The sequence below is a fragment of the Accipiter gentilis genome, chromosome 19, assembly GCF_929443795.1.
Source record: "Accipiter gentilis chromosome 19, bAccGen1.1, whole genome shotgun sequence".
Taxonomy (NCBI): domain Eukaryota; kingdom Metazoa; phylum Chordata; class Aves; order Accipitriformes; family Accipitridae; genus Astur; species Astur gentilis.
Genome location: NC_064898.1, coordinates 2,349,338 through 2,371,050, shown reverse-complemented (window position 1 = coordinate 2,371,050; position 21,713 = coordinate 2,349,338). Strand labels below are relative to the sequence as shown.

The window sequence follows — 21,713 nt, the reverse complement described above, 5'->3', positions numbered from 1 at the left end:
ACTGTTTATGCTATGAAAGGAGTGTTTAATCACGTCTTTATTAATCTCCATATCATTTATGACTTTGTAGGCTTGAGTCATGTCTCCTGGTGTGCCTGTTTGAATCCAGAGAGTCTTCATCTTGTTTAGTCTGTCTGTCTTTGGAAGCCTCTGATCCTCCATATCTCTATTCCGTGGAGCTTTTCTGGGGTGTCAAAACCCTCACGTTTTGTAGATTGTGTAGCATACAAATCTTGAGTTTATCAACAAGTATGAGCTCATTTTACTTCATTTCTTCCTTTTTCACTTTCATGAATGGTGACTCAAATATTCCCACTGAAGGCCTTATGGGCCCATATTGAAATTTTGAAGTAGTACTTACTTATTTCCTCCTAGTGTGTCGTATTTGTGGCATCGGACACGTATTTACATCTACTTCTAAAAATTACTTTACTTTTTGGTCTGGAATAACCAAATATGAGAGCAAAAAGCTTATAGAACAGACAGTAAAGGTCATTCCACCCTTTTACTTCGGGATGATAAAACAGGATGGAAATCAGGAAAAGATCAGGGTAAATTTAGGTATCCACTTGAAGTACTTGTGTGTGGACTAGATTTCTAGCCAATGGAGATCTACTCAATAGAAGCAAATTATTTCGCTATCTCTGATGTAGACATCTAGTAGCTGGTCCGCCAGACCCCTCTAGGGTCGATCGACTGCAGCGATTGTTAACCTGGAGCTGAATCCCGTCTCTTTTTACGAGGTAGCTTGCTTGTTTTCTAACAGAGACGGCGACAGACAGAAACACACGGTTCCGTTATCGATCTCGCAGTCCTACCTATCCACAGTTCCTTGACTTCAGCGTGTCAGTCTGAGTTCAGGAGAGGCCTCATCCTGGGCTGCTCATTGTTAAACAGCCCTAAATGTCTGTTACAAAACTCTCTTCTCAACAGTTTGCTATAGAGTGAGTTGTTATTAGGTGTGTCCTATTGCCTCTCTTTTTTAAAGGCATTTCACCTATTTCCCATTAGTGGAATAGATGCTGAATATCGGATGCTTGAATTAATTAAGGCTATATGCAGAAAAGAGCCAAGGGATAAATTTACCAAAATGATTTTCAGAGTATTGGAGGAATTGCAATGTATTGCAGTATCGGAGGTGGTTTGTTGGGTTTTTTGTCTTTTGTGCAACAGATTCTGTATTGTGTTCCCTCCCTTGCTGAAAAAGCAGTACTGTCATAGTTCTTTAAAAAGATGGATGTTTGGGGAATTTCCCATTTCAAAAAGACTTTTTCCTTTGCATAGTTAGGATCTGGAGTGAAATGGCAATTCTTCTGGGCTGGGTGGAAGATTACCCCCGATCCCTTGTCTGCTGTAGAACAGGCAATCTTAGTTATGGAATTTCCTCTCTATTGAATGCTTGTAATAGAAACCTGCCTTTCGCCTTGCTTTTTTAATCCAGACTAGGATGATCTGAATAGTGCTGTGAACAGGAGCCTTTCAATACAAACAGGAAAAAGAAAAGAAAAAATGCGTTATCTGTGAAAACAAACCACTCACAAGTCTGTGAGTGACTCAAGAAAATAGTGAAGGTTATATGTTTGTATGAAATACGGGGGAAAGTTGATTGTGATTCACAGTCATTTATTCCCACATGTTTTAATATTTCCCGTAATTTCAGTTCTATACCACCTCTGTCTCAGGGTCTGTACAAGGACTTTCTTCAAATGCTGGTATTTTTTAAAGGATTGTCAATTGTGTACGTGAAACAATTTGAATTGAAACAAATATTAACAAAAAAATATAACCAGTTTTGTTGTTTTACAATATAAGCCGGAGTGTGTTCCACTGTTGATTCTGATGTCTTGCTTATTAAATTGGGGATATTAGATAACTCTGCCAATATTATAGGCAGGTCATAAAATATAAAATACTGATTTCCTTTTTTTTTTTTTCCTTTCTGTGGGGGAGGTCCTTGAGGGTTTGTTGGTTTTTTTTAATTACAGCTATAAGGAAGGCATTTTTAAGATGGTGTACAGGTGTGAAAAAAACATATTTGGGGAGCCGTAAGGAAACGGGTTTGCAGAAGATGCTTTCTTTTAATAGCAGCTGGTTGCCAGATAAAACACTTTGTGTACAAGCTAGGAATTTGAAGTAATCATTGCTTACTACAAGGATAGCAGCTGTGACAAGGACTTGAGGACATTGAGTAAGGCAAAAGAAATTTGAGGAGTTGAAATATATGTGAGAATTGAGAGTAAATTTCCAGGCCCCTTACAATTAGTTTGTTTTTCCACTTATTCTGTGAAATCTGTAATTCTAATTCTTGCTTGCAGCATTTAAAACAGCAGCTCTCAAGTTGTGATCTGAGGGCTGCTGGTGTTCTATGAACAGCTGTCTACAGAACTCAATTAAACATTTAAAGACAGCCTTATTAGGTCTGTGGATTAAAAGGCAAGACGAGAGATTTTTTCTGTATGTCCTCTATATAGCATTAGCATTATCATGAACGTGACTCGTGTGGTGCCACGGGTGCTCTGTGATCTATAACAATTCCCAGAATCAATAGTGACACACTGATGTAAAAATTGTCAGCTAGTAATCGAGAGATAATAGCCACAGGTTAATTCTCGAGGTGCATCCAGCTACAAAAGAGGAAGACACATTTAAAAACTGGTTGAACATGGTATTTTCCGTTCCAGAAGGAAAAAAAGGCAGTTTGTTTCAGCCTGTTTTTCTTTGTTAGATTAGGTTTTTTCCAGTATTTAAATGACAAAAATAGGGACATACTCATGAGAATTCAGTTTCTTTCTCTTTTTAAAACATGACCAGTGAAAACTTAAGTATTAGTTCCTAGCTCATTGTGATAAGAGAGAAAATGCTTGTACCTAAAGCTAAACCATAAAAATTTAACACACCTATTTAATTGTGAACATTGAAATTTGAAGACTAACTTGGGCGCAGGGGCTTAGGGAATCTTCAGGTTTTTTTCTGTGGTTCAAAAGCATTCAAATATCCAGTATGACACCGGTTTACATTGAAGAAATCACACCCCAATGTAATACATATAATGAACTATCTTGTGTTGCTTCAAAGGAAGGAACATTATGCATGAAGAACCAGTTTGCTTTTTGTGATTTATATTTGTTTTGTCAAAGCATTTTAAATGTATTTGCCTCCTCATACAAGGATAAACTACTTTATTGCATTTCAGTCGAATGGCTTGTTGTAAAATGCTCATTTTATTTCTATATAATCAGTGAAAACATTACTTTGGTTTACATTGCTTCATAAAATTGCTCTATGTACTATATAAAAGCTGTAGATTGGTTTGGAAGAATCAGTGTTTACATGAACTCCGTAATAATACAAGATTTACAGTTTTCCTTGTGCATAGCTATCTCTTAGAACTCTTTGTTTTCAAATGTTCATGCTGAGCTGAAATGTTTTGCTGTTCTAATTATAAATTAAACAAATGTATAATTCCAAGATACTAATTTGTTTCAATTTTACATTGTATTTTTAGTTAACTTAAATAATTTTCTTTTTCTTTTATTGTTGTGATCTGTTGTCTGTTTTGTCTGTTGCATGTCCAGGGTTCTAAGGTTAGTATTGCTGCTGTAAGTTTCAGTTTTCTGCATTTTCAAAAATACCTTATTTTTGATCATTTAATATTTTGGCTTTTTTATTATTATTATTTTCCTGTATCGTATAGTAGGATGTGAATAGCAATAGATTGGGTGTAATTGTTAACTTTTCCTAGCATGTTGCCCTTGAGTACCTTAATGCATTGTCAAATATGATGCTTACTGTTAGCTACTGGACTGAATGTAGGCAGGTCTATGAGCTAATTTAAATTATAAATTAAAAGTTATACATATATATATATATAGTTGTCAATAGAAAAACTCTTTAGGCTCTGAACATGTTAATTGTATGGAAGACTTGTTACTGCTCTTAAAGTACGCTGAGTAGTCATGAAATGGTGATCAGTTCTCTTTAAAAAGAGTTTTTGAGCTGCACCTATCTAAAATGTTGCTAATACCTGAAGGCAGCTTCATGAATAATGAAGCTTATTTTAAACATTGTTAGAATATCAATGTGCTGTATTTAACAGGTAGAACTGATGGTAAGTTTTGCTATAAAAAACTGTCAGTCTTTTCTTTTTTTTTTCTTCCATCCAGCAGAATTTTAGGGAGATTTGTAAAAAAAGAGATTTTTTTTTTCAATTCAAAATTTGCAAAAATCTTGGTAAAATACACTGCAGTGTTATATAAAATGAATTTATTAAATAACTTGCAAAAAAAAAATATAAAGCAATAGATATTGTGAGAAGGTTTAAGACTATGATTGATGCAATACAGTTGAAGCTTGAGAAAAATCAACAGCAGGCAGTCAATTGGCTGCTAGCAAGCCTGATGTTATTTCAGGCATGAGTTTGAAGTTCAAGTTTGTATAGCCGCCTATGAGTTTTTCTAGCAGACTCTTGCGGCTATAGATTTTTGCAAATATATTTTCTTTGGATGAGTGCTTTCAAAAATGATGTTCCAGTCTGTTACAAAAACCCAGCAACTTATTTTTCCAAAAACACACGCTAGGTGGGGGAGACCTGGCTAAAGAAGATAGGCTGGAAATCGTTCTTCTGAGAGTTGTCGTTTTACCATTTTTCTGATATTATTGGGCAAATCAGACAGATGACAGCCCTTCCTAAATCACTCACATAACCAACGTGTTACATCCTTAAGAGAAATTAAATGAAGTGGTATCTATCGTTGTGGTGACACGTGCCACATTAGATCCTTCATCTTTCAGAACGGTTGTTTCTTCAATACCGTTTGGCACAGTTTGCACTTTTATAATTTTGGATGTAAAATATTCTAAAAAGTGACTCATGAGTGAGGATACTAATTTTTTTAGAAGTATGGAAATAAAGAATTTTTTAATTTTTCTGTACTTCTGTTTCTTTGGAAGGAAATGGCCTTAACAGCACAAAACATATTTTGAATTTTTGTTAGAGGTACTTCTAAGCAAATGAATAAAAATAATCAAACACAATGGAAATAATACCTTTCAAAGGAACCAAACTATCTGTTCAGAAAACCCCTGCAATCTGAAATCTTGTTGACAATCAATAAGAATCGACCATCTGTAAACAATCTGAAAAACAGTATTTAGGCATATAAATATGGACACAGTCAAGTACTAAATTCCGTTTTCAATTTTGCCTAGCTCCAGAGGTCAAGGTATTTAAACAGATATTTATTTGTTTAATTCAACTTACTGTTTCCTCACTTATCTGCACTGTTAGGCACCTGAGCACATTGGAAAACATGACTCTGGACATCTTTGGAGAAAAACATGACCCCTTTTTAGATTTCAGAAATACTGACCTCATTCAGCATTTTTTTCTGCGGATTCCCATTACGGAGAGTCCGACACTACATTAGGAAAGCGATGGCCCTTCTCTGGGAAACGGGAGCTGCTCGCCATATAACTTGTCGTGTTTTTCCTTCCTCCCTGCTGCTGTCGTGCGGGCGTAAACGTCCCGTGCTCTCCTCTGATCTCCGGGAGAATTGCACTCTGTCACGTTCCTATTCCGTAGGAGCATTCCCGGGGAGAATCGATTTGCGGGAACAGGGCAAAACTGTCTGGGTTTTCCCACTCCGCTCCCTCGCAGTTACTTGTTTATCTAAAGGAACGGAAAAGCTGTACAGACAGCAATTACTTTTAGCTGTTACCTGTCACTTTGCTTAGCCTATGGAAGAATGTAAGAGTACGTTGCACCCGTATATACCGTGCGTTGTTTTACTATCTGGCCGCTCTGTCTTCATGTAATTGCTAATAACTTTCTCATTTATATTAGACTTTTTCTCGTCTAATACAGCATGTAAATGTAAACGATTTTCTCACTCTTCATGCTGTCTTACTTTGAATGTCACTCAGTTTATGTTAATGGTAATAGTAGGAGATATTTAAATAACTTCTCAATGTATTTGTCGTTAAGCATAACAATTTAGATTTGTACGTGTATGTGCTGTCTTTATATTTCAGTTGTGTTCAAACTGTTTAATTCAATTATCTCCTTTTAAAGACTGAATTGGAAAATATTGAAGTGACACAAGGAATGTCAGCAGAGACAGCAGTAACTTTTCTCAGCCGTCTGATGGCAATGGTTGATGTACTAGTATTTGCCAGTTCTCTAAATTTTAGTGAGATTGAAGCTGAAAAAAACATGTCTTCTGGAGGTCTAATGCGACAGTGCCTAAGGCTCGGTAAGTCAGCAGACAGTATGTATTAAATAATTACTTACAGATCAGTGAGCTACAGATGGATCAAACAGTGACACATGTAGGAAAGGACTTGTACTGACTGCGATGTGATAAAATACAAATCCTGTTTATTATTGATTTGACACAGTTATAAGGCTGATTCAGTTTAGGCACAAAAATAAGTTAAAATGACATGTCTGAGATTGTTCTTTCCTATGTATTTCAAGTTGTATATATTTGGCGGGGGGGGGGGGGATAAAAATATTAAATATAACTAAGTAAAGGGAGAAAAAAATATTTTTTTTCTTAAAACTTCTTTGCTGCCTGCATGTTGCACATTTCCTTATCCAAGTCTCCATGGATTTGAAAGACTACTCATAAGCTATGTAAGATTAAAAGCATGGGATGCATGTGCAGACTCTGTAGACCTTAATATATTTTGCAATAGTCTGGTACCTCTCTTCACTATTTACTATATACTGTTACAATTAATTTAGGGAATTTAAAAATATATGAATAATTCAGACTATTCTATGCAAACCATATCACTTTATCCTTGTGAACATTAAATTTTGACTGTCATCTGGCATGATGCTGTTTTGCTAATGTTGTGTCCCACATACTTGTTCTTCCCTCAAATGATGAACAATTTTTGTACTCAGGTTTTATCCTGTTATTATTCATACCACTTACTAGGTCATTGATAATTATATTGCTCCTGGTATAAAACTTGTGGTTTATTGTCAATGATCAGTTTTCATCAAATTCTAAATTACCACCTACTATTTTTTTCCTATTCTAGCTGTACATAAGTGCTTTCAGATTTTAAATGTTGATAAACAATCAATAACATATGAGAGCTCCAGTTCAAGGGCTAATACTTTTCAAACTTTAATATAATGAGATAGCAGTTCTATAAACCATTTAGTTCTTCAACTAAAGAATGAAGTGAATAAGTCACCATAATGCTTTCTTAGTACCGACAGAGTCTAATGTGAGAACTACGTTGCACTTACTATTTGGACGTGGTTATTGACATGTGAAACTAGATGTACAGACTGCTAGTTGGTGTTCTGAATATAACAATGAGAAAATATTCTAATTTGTAGCATTTTCATCACTTCTTTTTAGTTTGTTGTGTGGCTGTGAGAAACTGCTTAGAATGTCGGCAAAGGCAGAGAGAGAGAGTGAACAAGACGTCGTTAATCAGCAGTAAAACTCAAGACGCTCTTCAGGGTGTAACTGCGTCGGCAGCAACCAAGGTAACCCAGTCTTCGGTGGCCAACAGCAATGACAAGTCTGTACCATTTCTTTATGGGATCAGAAGATAATTTAACTGCCTTCTCAAATACTTGGCAAAAGCTTAGATTTATGCTATCAACTGGTTTAAAGCAAAAGTACATGAGGGGGTTTATTTGAAACAAGAAAACGTTACTGCAGTAGTATGACTGGAGCAAATTTAAATAGCTTTTTCGCTCTTGCTTGGTCTACTTCAAAGAGCAAGTCCCCTTACCCACATCTGTCATCTATACCTGCATAGCTTTTTTTGATCTGTCAGGGCACTTGCAGTTTTGATGAAATCCTGCCATCACATCTTTGTTGGTGGAACATCTGAGTCCCGGTAACTTCAACAGATGCTTGCATGCATATTAGACGTCAGTATTTTCTATCTGATTTTAGGAATGAAACTTGTTTAATATTTACAGCTTAGTTTTTTCCAGTTTCATTAATTCATCGTTCATCTTTTTTTTAACTTGTTTACAGCTTTAAGACTTTGGGAGTCCTGAAACTAAAATCTCAAAGAATTTAGCATAGCCTATCACTAAAATACAACACTTTGTATGACGTAAAGGATTTCTTTTTTTGCTACTATATTTTCATTACTAAATTCAGTGGGTTTTGTTCTCTAAAGACTTTTTCAGATACCATTTACAAACTCAGCTCCTTTCACAATATTATTTCATTAAATCTCACAAGAACATTGCATTTCTCCACCTTATCACATTCAGTGCAAAGCAAATCAGTATACGGAGACTTTTAGGTGTTTAGGCATCATTTGTATTACATTATCATTTTATAAAGGAAGCATACTACTCTATGCTTTTGTAATAATAGCAGTTACTCTGTAAGTAGTCTGTAATAATTCTCAGTAAAATGAACATAAACTGATGTTTTAAAATATTTTTGCTCATCATTTTTAGATTTAACACATGTAATAGAAATAATTTATTGTACTGCTATGAAACAACTGTAATCTGAAATAGCCATTTGTGTGCAACTTATTATCTTAACTCTGGGAAGAGATAGAGTTGTTCTGAGGTACTGGGAAGATGTAAAAATTTTTATCTAAATTGTTAGTATTAAGACAATAAATCAAAACATTGCTTTATTTTTAGAACCCTTGTCTGAGTATTATCTTGGAAGTATATTGGTAGTAAAAAAGTATCTAAGATTGATGCAATATCTAAAAAGGTGTCAAATTAAGGTTCTAACAGAAATGCTTTGATATTTGGTGGGGGGGGGAAATCTCACTACTTTTTATTTTTAGACTCCCCTTGAAAATGTCCCTGGCAATCTTTCTCCTATAAAAGACCCTGATAGGCTTCTTCAGGATGTTGATATTAATCGTCTACGAGCAGTAGTTTTTCGTGATGTGGTGAGTAATATGTGCTGTAATTCATTCTTCTGCAAAATCATCACTTATATGTTGAAAGAGATTTTGATCGTACCTGAATTAAAAGTATCCTTCACGTGTTGCACTTTGTATATTATCTGCAAATCATCTGCTCGTGGCTTTGTAACTGCCAGCCACTTTCTGCACTTTAAAATTATTCTGTAAGCTATTTGAGATTAGTAGGTAACTGTGTTTAACAGTCAGACTTGATCTTATATTAGCCAAATAATCACAGCCAGAATAAATCAGTTATGACCTATGTTGATTAAAACTGTATTACCAAAGGTGTCAGCTATTTGTCCAACCAGGGTAGGAGGAAGAATTATTATATGTGTTACAGAACTGCAGCAAACTGATTTATAAAGACAATTTTTACTTCTGCTGAACATATATATATATATATATACACACACACATACTATACATCAATATATATAAAAACGTTTTTCAGATTTGTCTGCAACTGTTTTTAGCATTAAAAACATTTTATGTTTACTGCCCCTCAATGTGTTTGTTTTTGAAAGCAGTACGATAAGAATTATTATTATATATACGCAAATAGATACGTTTCAACTTCTCCAACCGAAGTTCAAGTGGATTGAAGGCTGAAGTTAGAAATAGCTTTAAAAAGAAGAAAGTTGAACTTGACACAAAAAAATCTGTCAGGATGACCCCATCATCTTGAAAGGGCAAGGTTGAATTTGGGTGGAGATCTTCTGTCAACTACTCTTTTCTTAACTAGAGGAGAAGAGAATAAGGGAAATACTGTTTCTGGCATTTCTATGAGAGAATAAGAGGATTTCTGGTTATTTTAAGAACTGCAAAGACATGCAGCTAAATTAAATAACACCCAGAAAACACGGAAAGCAAGCACTGGATTTGTAATAGAAAATCCATACTTCTGGAATTGAGACAAGGTGAAGCCACTATAGGAGTAGATAGAGGCTGAAGTCTTAATTCTACCGTGTTGGGTTTTACACCATAATAATAATAAAAGACATTTCAGTTGAACTACAGCAGCTTAAGCTCAGTCAGGATGATATCCAAGATGGTAGTTGGCATAGAACAGCGGACTACGTAGGGTGGGAGGAAAAGAAGATAGCAAAGTGGTTGTGGTCCTGGCATTTGCTTAAATCAGAGTCCTGGGAAACTAGTGCTGCTGCTGGCAGTCCTGCTGGAGGAGAAGTCAGAATGTACAAGCTGGGATTTATTGCTGGAAGAAAAACAACGGTCATATCCCTCCCGCTTTGACATGTTACCAGAAGCGGTTGTGCCTGCTTATGCATCCAGGGTTAGCTAGAAGAGCATCAGCGAGCTTAGTTGTCCCTCTGAGCAGTAGTTCCCCTTACCTTCTCGTGGCAGGAGCTTCTGGAGTCTCGTCCTTGGGGCGGCAGAAGTCCGTCGCCCTTGCTGTTGGGAAGCCTTGAAAGAACTCTGAGCAGAGCCAGGCCTCTCTTCTGAAAAGCCTTTTGACTCCACAGTCCCGGAGACGTGTGTAGTTGCCAAATTACCTGTAGAATTCAGTACTTAATGCATGCTGTGTGCATAGTACTTCACTGAAAATCCATTAAGTCTTCGACATAATCCATCTGCTACTATGCTAGCAGATACAACATTTCAGGGAGGTATTTTTATTAAGGCGTGTGATGATCTTGTGTGAAAGTTGTATGGAAAGGTCTGATACGATAGATCTGTTCCCTTTTCTCCAACACAGGACGACAGCAAACAGGCTCAGTTCTTAGCTTTGGCGGTAGTCTACTTTATTTCCGTTCTGATGGTCTCCAAATACCGCGATATCCTAGAACCACAACGAGAAACTGCACGGTCTGGGAGCCAGGCAGGTAGAAATATCAGACAAGAAATAAATTCACCAACAAGTACAGGTACATTTGTTCTCTTCAAATGTTATGTGATTTTTGGTTTTAGAACTGCAATTATTTTAATACAAAGTATTTTTAGTGAGTAGCTTAAGATCCTAATAGGAAATTACTTGCTACTTTCTTCCTGTCTAATCATTCGGTTCTTTAACATACATTGGCAGATTTCAGTTATTCTGTATATTTGCTTATAGGGTATAACTAATTTTCATTTGCATATTGCTTTTTATGCCTTTTTTTTTTTTTCTTTAATTTGAAAATAATTAAAAAGAAACAGGGTGCCTGATGGAGTTAAGGCTGTAAAGTACAAGATAGTTGATCGGCACAACTTCCTGAATCTGTTATTTGTTAGGAAGAACAGATATCTTTAACTCTCTACCATGAAACACATAAACAGCAACCAGAGCTGTTTGCCCATGTGAACTCCTTTTGTTTGAGGGAGGAGGTTTGTGAAGGGTAGTGGTGGAGGACTGAGTACTTTCTTGGAGTCCCGCTGCGTTGGTGCCTGCATTTAAAAGCCTATGGAAACAATATAATAAAAAGGAAACATTTCTATTGCTTTCTTTGACTGAACTGTTCGTGATTTTTATTAGTAGTAGTGGGTTTTACTAGCATGTGTTCTTCAGCCTGAGAGGGAGGGAGTCTGTTAGCTGTCAAAACCCGTCAGAAATTAGGGATGCAAGCTTTACCCCGCTTTGTTTCAAGTATTTTACACTGTCAGTTAGGTGGGTTTTTTTAAAAAATGATTATGACTGTACCTTCTGTGTTAAAAGAGCTGAAAACAGTAACTGAATTTGTCCATGAAGCTCTTTATGTATGTTTTTCTACTTGTATTGATTTTTAATTACCTTCTTCATTTATAGAGTTGCTAATTTTCATTCTTCATGGAATTTGTCTTCCGATTTGTGTCATATTTACATTTAGTCATTATTTTCTGATTCATCATGATTTTTTAATTTACTACTTATACGTAATTGTTAAAGTCCATATGCTTGTAGGCTTTCCATTTTAAATGTACTACATGAACGTAGTCAGTTATGAGAAATCATGATATTTTTTTTTGTGCCTTCCTGGTTCTGTGTTATGGTTCTGCACTAAGAAACTGCTGGTTTCCGTGAACTACTTCACCCATGATTGTCTTGCCTGTGTACGTGTGTATGTATATATCTATCTATCCGTGTCTCTCTTTCCCCATGAATGTTGCTCTTGGAGTGCCCAAATAATAGGTATGCTGTTTCCTATCTCTTGATACAGAAGTTATCTTCTTCCTTTAGCAATGCATTTTTTTGTTGATAATACCATATTTGCATGTTTCAATGAGATAGGATATCTGTCATGGATCCACAGTGGACCAGGCCACACATGAATACTAGCTGGCTCACATTTGATTCCATGATTTTCTCCACAGTTGTGGTCATACCATCTATCCCTCACCCAAGTTTGAACCATGGATTCCTTGCCAAGTTAATTCCTGAGCAGAGCTTTGCCCACTCATTTTACAAAGGTAATATTAACATCATCTCCTAACCTGTTTGGGTGTTCTTATTTAATGTAATGTAATTCAAGAACTAACTGTCATGTAATTGTTGATAAATAAGTATACGCCTCAGGTTACATGGAGATCAGACCTGACGATACCTTTAAAACTTCCTGCCTACATTTCTCTAGGAAATTTCTTTCCCACTTTTACTACCATTTATTAACTTTACTTACTATGAAGTAAAATAAAATTAAAAAAAGAAAAAAGCAGTCAGGAGGAGGGAATGGATATAGAAAATTTTAAATGCTTTTGGTTTGTGGTTATTCTGCTACAATATTAGCTCCATAAACGTAAAATCAGACCTATTTTAAAAATATTGCATACCAGATAAAGTATGTAGTACTTCTGTAGTATTCCCTTTCCCCATACCTTTTCCTGTTCTTTTGCCTTCCTTTCTTGCTTTTTTTCTTGCCCTCTTGATGGTATGTAAACCTCTGATATTGTATGTATCGTGAATTATTTTATGCCTGTTAGTTAATGTGCTGTGCTGTGCTTTTCTTGAAGGAAACTGCTTTTGTGACCACAGCAACTATTATATGTTTTGGGCCTGATCTGTTTTGTTTGTTTGTTTGTTTGTTTTAATAGATACTATGTAATGTAGGGAATGTTTTTCAGATGTCATTACTTGAAAAGGAGAGGGTTACCTGAATGTAACTTAAGCTCAGTTTGCATGTACATTTCCCCATTTATTTGCATGCACTGTGCTGCAAATACAGAAATGTAAAATATGTTGAAAAATGTAACCTGATGAAAAATTCTTGGTATAATTTTGAAAAATCTCCATGGGTGAAAAGATTGCTTTGTAAAAAGCCTAAGAGTTTTAAAATTGCATCCTGTTTAGAAAGAACAGAAATGGTTAACTTCCTACTTTAGTAATAATGCAACTTATGTTTATCATATGCTGTTCTGGGAGCATGATGTTAAAATATTCATTACATCAACTTAAACTATCACTATGTTAATCTGGCATTTCTTAAAATTTGGTGTGTGCATGTATGTATATTATAAATTGTTTTAAATCCTAACAACTAGTAAGGGTTTGTGATTTTGATTAATAAGACTATTGTCTGCCATACAAAGAAAAAAATACATTTTTGGACATTCGGTTTGCTCATGTAATATTCTTTGTTGTGACATAGTTGCATTTCTATGATTTAATCCATCGCTGATAAAAAAAGGAATCATGTGCTCTTAGTTCAGAAGAGTACTACAGCATTATGTGGTACTACAGAATAAACCCCTAAAACTTCATTAAATGTGGCTTTCTCTTCCCCTCCCCCCCCCCCCCCCCCCCCCATATTTATAGCATGTTTCTGTGTATCAGGCATAGGATATTTTGGCTTTAACCACCCTTGCTTGAAAACTGGGACTGGTTAGACTGCCTTAAAACACAGTTATTGAAAGACATTTTGATTTTTATTAAATTTAATACAGTAAAAATAAATTACGCAACATAAATGAGATCATGTTGCTATTTGTACAAAGCTTGACATTTTATATAATGGGTGGCAAAAGGAGGGGAAAAACAGTTTTTTCTTCTTATCCACATGTAGTACATGACTAAAATGTGTAACGAAAGCAGAAAAAAGTTTAAGAAGAAATGTAGGCAGCCTTACAAACTCACCAAAATATTTCAGATAAAGCATTTTTTAGGAATTGTCTTCTGTACTATTGTCTATAGTACTTTGTTTTTCCTTGAGCTCAAGTAAAATATAGTTTTGTTTTTAAAATAGTTCAATAGAGTGATAGTAAAAGTGTAAGCAGGATACAAAAGAAAAGTGTTTTGGCTTTAGAAACAAGTTATTCAGTAAAGGAAATGTCATCTGTAGCCAGTTATTTTATTTTTCATCATGTCCTTCAAGGTTTTAACTCTGAGGTCTCAGCCTCTTACACCTAACTGCTTTACCCGTTAGAGAAGAAAAATGTTTCTGCTTTATATATTCAGAACCCAGTCCCCCAGTTTTGAACACCATTAGCAGGAAGTGAAATGAAAAAAAAATTGCCAACACTGTCAGAAAAGGCTAAAAGTCAAAACCTATTTTGTCATTTCAAGAATCTTTCGTTCCAGTGGCTAAGCCAATTGGTTTCCTTTTAGTGATCTGACATGCTTTCAGATGTTGACAGCAAGCATGTAATATTTGAATATTATTTTAAATTTTAAGGTATTTTAATATATTATAGAGTGGTTTAATGCAGCATTTAAAAGTAAATACGTATTTTTAAAGCAAAATCCTATTTATTAGAAGATGGATAAAAATTCAGTTGTTACATGAAAGTAAAGTCTCTATATTTTATTCATTCCACATGACACTAAATGGATGTAAAGGATTCATTCTCTGTCAGTCCAATTCAATACAGCAAATTGTATCATTATTGTTAGAACTTTGGGACGGATCTCGATGAGTAAAGGGAGAGGAATTGGCTGCTTAAAAGAGCTCCCTTTTTAGCCGATGGAATCTAACTATCTGACCAGAAACTTGTCAGGGGAAGGGTAAGATAGGAGTAGGTATATTACTGGTATTCAAGAAAGATACTGATTTTGTTCTTAGTGATGCTTCTTTTTTCTTTCTTTACATGGGGCAGTATCTTTAGTTAAAATATGTTTAAGGCTGTGTGAGACCCTACTTGTCTCAGGCACGTTACAGTATGTGATTCGGGTGCGCTTCTTATGAGCAACTACAGCTGGTGTCAAGTGCAGATTACAAAAATTTTAAACATCATTATAATTGATATGAAGCTTTTTGGTTCTCATCATATAAAATGTTGACCTTTGCCTTGTTTATTGATGCTATCATATGTGAATAAAATGTAGAACTGAAATAAAAGGCTTTAAAGTAGGCTTTGCGGGGAAATATATTCTACCTTCACTTAGAAATGTTTGTAGGTGGTAATATAAGGATTTAATGTTTCTTTTACTGTTAATCAAGTAGTATTCTCAAGCTATATGTTATCCTATGGTCCTTAAAGGAGAAAGGACATACCTGGGAAGGAAGAAAAAAGAGTGGCGTCCGTGACTACCCTTAAACAATAAAAATGTGTGTTTATTTATCGTGTTCTATACTTCTGTATTTATTTTCGTTTCTAAGCTGATCCATGGGGAGGAGAAGCATTTGTCTTTAGCTGTAGATTTACTCCTTGTCATCAGTTTGTTGCAAGTGTTTCTCCTACTAGTTTCTGATAACTTTAAAGGGTCTGCAGTACTTCTGAAATAGTCTGGCTTAGTCAGACAAAGCAGAACTTGCAAAATGAAAAGAAAGCTCCTTCTCTTTTCAGTTTAGGTCATATATAATGTCACTCTTTGGAGTCATTTATTATCACAGTCTCAAGGAAAATAACAGATCAGAACTATTCTCTTGCATCTGAAGGATGTTTGAGAAAAACAGTCCTACAAAAGTAAATGTTGCCAGACTTGCCTCTTTCTATTCACAATACCAAAGAATTAGAATGAGTTAGACTTCTGGGATGTCAAATGGCTTGGTTTCTCTGCATTTGTGAAGATTTCGAAATGGACACTTTAAACCAAGAATTATTTAAATGCAAGAGCCTGTCAAGTGATCTAAAAAGTTGCCTGGCCTTACAGACCTTTTGGTTCATCGCCTTTCTTCAACTGTCTGTGATGAAGATAAGTTCTTCAACATAATGAAAATATGAGGTGTAGTAAAGATGGGAATAGCATTAACAATGTCTTTTCCAGAAGGGGAGAGTTGTTTTCACCTGACTAGTCAAAGATGATAGAAACATTCTTTGTCACTGTCTTTGTGGCTGGGGGTATTCCAGTAAGACCAAAAGCTCTGTACTACATTTTCAGGTTTTATCTCGAAATCCTCAGTCATATGTGAGTTTTACTTTCTGGAAAATATCAGTAGTGAATCCGTGTCTGAGCTAGTCATCCTAGTCTCCCTTTAAAACAGGTGGAGAGAAGTTAGGGCACATTTAGGGAATAATTCATCTGATCTGCTTTAGAGATCTCCTTAAAAGTGAGATACGTCGGGCACTAGAAATCCCTATCTTTTTCCATTCACTATAGATATCATTGTACACCTCTGCCTTGGCCAGATTAATCTGGCTCCTCTGACAAGGTTTAACCGAACTCCAGACACAAAACTTGCTTTATGACAAAAGCTGGCATGAAATTCTTTAAGGCACTTAATCCAGTCTGATGACATTATGTGCCTCGGTAATATCCCCATCCCATAGAGAGCTATAATTCGTTACATATATGGTCATAGATACATATTCTTCTTCGTGAGTACTACATGTATGTGGTTTGAAAGTAGGAACTATATAGCCATCTAAACAATTACATAAAGTCTTCAACCTAATGGTTGGCAGGCACGTTCCCTTTGTGCCTGGCATCTAGTAAGTCTGAGCAACGCGTATCATTGTCCCTCCAACAGCCCCGTGTTTCTTCCCTGCCTAACGTTGTGCGATGCAACTAATCTGCACCTTTCTCCACTGTGTTTTTGAGTACTGATTTGTTTTGTTGTATGGTTGAGGGGATTTTCAGTTTTGTTCTTCTTTGTCTTACAAGTATTCCAGTTTCCCTTTGTGCCTGCTGAGTGCTTGAGAGCCTCAAAGGAGACTGTTGCCTGCAGTCTGAGGTACTAGCGTACTCCTTTATAAAAATCTCTGGCTTTCATCTTTAGCAACATCGTCCACAAAGATCTGGTGTGAGAAATCCGAGCTGTGTTGTATTTAGTAGGGAAGCAGTGCTAAAGCTTAATCTCTACTCCTGCTGATGGGGGATGATTTTGAGTCCTCTGAAAAGCTTGCTTTCAAATTCAGAAGGATGAAGATAGTCCCAGTAAGCAAAGCTACTTCCCATGGAAGGTAGACAAGCTGCTTCTGTTTTATTTTGCGAGCAAATGAATCTTACTTTCGGTCAGTAAGAACTACCCTTGTGAACTGAGCATAAAACACTGACATTTGTATTTCAGGAATGGCAGCAATCGGAATAGCTTAGGAAATAATGTTTTGCTTTCAGGTGATTTCTCTGGTAAGATAGGGATGTTTTCCCAAAATTGGTATGAAAATGTCTCTCTTATGTCTGGAAGGTGTGGAAGTTGAGACTGAAAAATTGAGAGTAGCCCTTTCTCTTACCAGCTAGAGGGTAATGGATACATATTTTGAGAGCAGAAATATCTTGTCATTGGAATAAGGCACAGGAGAAATAGAGGAGCACAGTATCTTCTGTTAATAGCAGCTAATCAGCCTTATCACGTAAACCCAAGTAACCTCTTCAAATTACAGCTACGAACTTGAAATAGTTTTAGCTATGGTGGTCAGGATCACTTAAGATGAGTTTTCTCAATTCTGGTCGTTATTGAAGCTATCCTTGCTTACCCTTAAGGTTTATTGGACTGCTGTTTCTTTCAACAGTGCTTCCACAGCTCTAGCAGTGGAAAAGTGTGAATAATCTTTTTTTACACTTCAGCTGGCAGCCTGTTAATTACTGAGAACACAACTAACGTTTACCAAAGAATGGAAGGATATTTTCAGTTAAAAATTGATGTTTCCACTTAGCATTATTCAGGAGTGTTTCAGAAATGAAAGCACCGCAACAGTGCAATTTACCTTAGAACATATTGTGTGAAGAAAATCAGTATGTAGCTTATCACAACATTTTATCAAAAATTGATTGGCTTTTAAACTCCCTTGATATCAGTGTCTGTATTTTTCCCAAAGCACTGTAAATGAACAGATTTCTTAAAGGTATGTGCTGTGGATGGACTGGCAGCCATTGATTTTTTTTTTTTTTTTTTTTTCCTTGACAGATTGAACTATATTAAAAAGTTGCAGAAACAGCTTTTTCTTTGAAGACAAGTAAAGCATCAAGTTTTTCTGATCTCATAGGTATACAATACTCAGGGTATTGTACCTTGCTACACTGTTCTTTGTTTTCCTAATATAATAGCATAGAGATTTCCAGCCTATTTTTAAACTAAATATTTTGCATAAGAGTAACAGTCTAACTATGCGAGGTGGACTAATTTCCACTGCCTGTCAAAATATCCTTTGCCTCCACAAAGTCCTGACAAAATTCATGGCTCCATCTTCCTCAAAATCTAGTTGTACATATGTTTTCAAGAAACTGAGGGAAATGTTATAAGGGACATGGATAATCATCATGAGCATCATAAAATTCAAATTCTGCTGAATTTCTGCCTTCTGCTCCAATTATGATACTACTTTCCTGATGAAATACATACTGCTTATTCCAACTGCTTCTGAGAGGACATGGATTTGAAGATCATGAGATAGTTATAAATACATCTTGATCTAATATTTATTGCCCTTCACCAACTACTTAAGGCATCAGAAGTGAGGTTTGCACATGTATTTCATTATTAATTGATCAGTCATTATGTACACATGAAGCAGTTGTAATAGGGATTTTTTTTTTAAGTAACATCAATACTTATTTTCGTTTGTACAAATTACAGATGTTTTAAAAGTGTTTGATTTTTCAAAGCAGTGCTTCATATAAAAAATTTTTAGTATAAGTTTCATCATATGTGTGGAACATACTCTGTGTTTCACTGTTAACTTCTGTTGCTGGATGCTGTAACCTAGGTGACAGAATTTTTTTAATTTCTTTTGCAAGAGAAGTCTAATCACAAAAACATCAGCTTTCTCAGCATGTGTCAGAAATACAGATATTATCATACATAACTGCCAACTAATCTGTTTTTTCATTATCTGTTCTTGAGTTTACACAAGACGAAAGGTAAAAAGATAAAGAAATAAAACTGACAAAAACTAGGGAAATTCACCTAGAAAAAAATACATATTACCCTATTGTTCCTAATTTGTATTTGGTTTTTGTTTCAGATGTAAACAGCTGGTTTTACACTCTAAAGTTGACATGTCTTTAATACAACTTTTCATTTTCTTACATTTATTTTAAGTCTTTTTTAGTTAATGCCTTGGTAAGGCATTGTTTTAGGGCGGCTGGCGTTTTGTTTGGCAACCAGGTAATCAATCAGAGTGATGTCCAGATGTCTTATCTGTCAAGCACTGAGTGAAAGAGGTTTGATTAGTAAGGAAGAATTTAAGACATTGCCTAAACAGATCAAGAGTTACGTCTGTCGTAGGTGGCTCTTTTAATGCTCTTTCTTTGGTTAAGGTAGAAGGAGCTGCCTTGCATCCCTGCCTGAGTCCAGGAGTGACTGTGGGGAAAGAAACAACTGATAAGACTTTGGAGGAATTTGAGCAAACAGAAGCAGTTTCCAGTGAGCAAAAGGAGAAGACGTGCACTTACAGGTGTCCAGCTGTGGAAAAGGGCCAATGGTGCCTTTGTCCTCTTCAGTCACTTCCCAACTTTGATTGCCCCACCCTAAGACTCTCCTGCTCCGTTTCAGAGCTTCTCTTTTTTTCTCCTGATCCAGACCTACATCCTTTCTCCTCACAAACCCGCTCTGGTGCTGCATTTATCAAACGTTTTCCTAGATGAAAGCCTGATAGTGCAAGAATGGCAAATAGTAACCCTAAGCCAGGCTCTTTTTCCTCACTTTTTTATAATTCAATTAATAAGGAAACTTGTTTAAAAAATTTTTAGAACAACAACCGAGTTCTGCAAAATAAAAGCCAGTGTTGCTCAGATAGCCTTGCCTCAGAAATAACAGAATACCATGAACTCCATTAGTGGGGCACAACTAAATTTGCCTATTAATACATAGTTATTACATGACGAGTAATACCGGGCAGGCTGCCAAAATGAGTACACGTTACATGGTTGGGCCATGATCCCCATCACTATGCAGGGAATTTTTACTCTGGTCTCTGTATAACTTTCACACAGGAATAGAAATGCCAACAGGAGAAAAGGTCTTGAGCAAATACAGAGCAGCTTGGCATCCTAATGTTTCTTTTAGGGTGATTCTTCTCCCCGTTGTGCCCCAGCCTCTGAGGACGTTTCTGTTCCAACTCCGTTCTTGGTTACTCCTTTCGACGTACTTTTAAGTCAGACCCTTATTACTCTCTGGTTCTGTCCCCATACTTCGTTCCTCATCTCTGTTTAACTGTGCTGCTTCTCCTGTATGAAAACCAGTAGACTGATGTTGCTAGGATGAATTTTTTCACTCTCTCTTTATAGCCCAGAGCTCAGGAATTGGAATTGATGACTTGACTCTGTCACCTATGGAGGAGGCTATAATATCGCTGCCGAGGTGGATTGAAAGCCTTCTCCGCTTGCGGTGTCCTGGCCCTGAAAGTTTGTAGAGTACTACAAAGGGGCACGTAAAAGGCAGCTGATAAGGTTATTATCGATGCCTTAAGAGAGCCACACAGAAGACAACTCATAAATTTCCCAGCACACATGCAGACTGAAAGGTGGCAGCAACTCCTATATTAAGATCGCCCCAACCCTTCCATTGCCAAATGTTGCTGTATTGTTTGCAGCAGAAATTTGACAATTATTTGAGATAGAATGACTTTCAAATAAATTTTCAGCCATATTGTAAGCAGTTAAAAAGAATAATTTTCATACTTTTACTTTTGAAAATTTTTTAGCATATTTTAATCTAGTAGGGAGGTTTAATGAAATGAAAAGGAAAAAAGACCACAGGAATACATACACAATTTTCCCATTTCTTTAAAGTAAATAAAGATTAAAAGCAGAGTATTTTGTGTTGTCATTTTGTATCACAGCAAAATTGTATATATTTACCGCAGATATGAAATGTATCATTATTAAGTTAATAAACATGGGGGGGGGGGGGTATTTTTTAGGCATATGGAAGCAGTGCAAGAGCTATTTAGGTAACTCAGTAGGTTAAAACAATTACAATACACTTCATAAATCACAAGCAAACAAGATATTTTAGGGAAGGAGCGTGACGGATGAGGTCACCAGATATACAATATGTCATTTAGTTAACTTAAGCCCATATTTTTCCCATAATGTAGTAGATGAACTCATTAGTTACAATGAAAAACAGTAAGGAGGAGGCATCTGGCTTCCAACTGCCAATTTCTGACAGGGTTAAGATCGCTAGATCTAGTAATGTTTCTGCTTTGTCTACTGACATGGCCTTGTGCTGCAGAAAACTGATGAGGTTTGCTGAAAATTTACAGGCTTACTGTCACAATGTTATAACATGGACAGATGCAATCAGTTATATTTTTGCTTCTGTTCATGTTTATCATTTTGCTAAGTTGCTTTGAGTATTTAGGATTTTTATAAAAGCATACGCGTGACCCGTTTAAGATTTTTCTAAGTCACTTCATGAGGCAGGATTCTTCATTCCTGAATTCTGAAGGCAACAGAAGTGCTATGACACAGAATAAATGAACATAGAATAAAACGTGTGGATATGCAGTGTTGTAACTAAAATTGGTTGGGTTTTGTGACCCATGCTAAGGAGTTCATAATT

General features: G+C 36.0%; 1 protein-coding gene across 6 annotated transcripts in view; it reads left to right on the top strand.

Annotated features, from left to right (window-relative positions):
• NBEA (neurobeachin) overlaps nucleotides 1–21,713 on the top strand; it is a 509,146-nt gene that overhangs the window by 178,044 nt on the left and 309,389 nt on the right. For 3 of the 6 annotated variants that reach the window (XM_049822904.1, XM_049822903.1, XM_049822902.1), the window contains exons 25-30: nucleotides 3,576–3,599; nucleotides 6,071–6,251; nucleotides 7,380–7,510; nucleotides 8,797–8,904; nucleotides 10,637–10,805; nucleotides 12,208–12,303. In XM_049822904.1, coding sequence (XP_049678861.1) covers nucleotides 3,576–3,599; nucleotides 6,071–6,251; nucleotides 7,380–7,510; nucleotides 8,797–8,904; nucleotides 10,637–10,805; nucleotides 12,208–12,303 — 709 coding nt within the window. The remainder of the gene's footprint in view (nucleotides 1–3,575; nucleotides 3,600–6,070; nucleotides 6,252–7,379; nucleotides 7,511–8,796; nucleotides 8,905–10,636; nucleotides 10,806–12,207; nucleotides 12,304–21,713) is intronic. The other 3 variants (XM_049822909.1, XM_049822905.1, XM_049822906.1) reach the window with 2 other exon arrangements.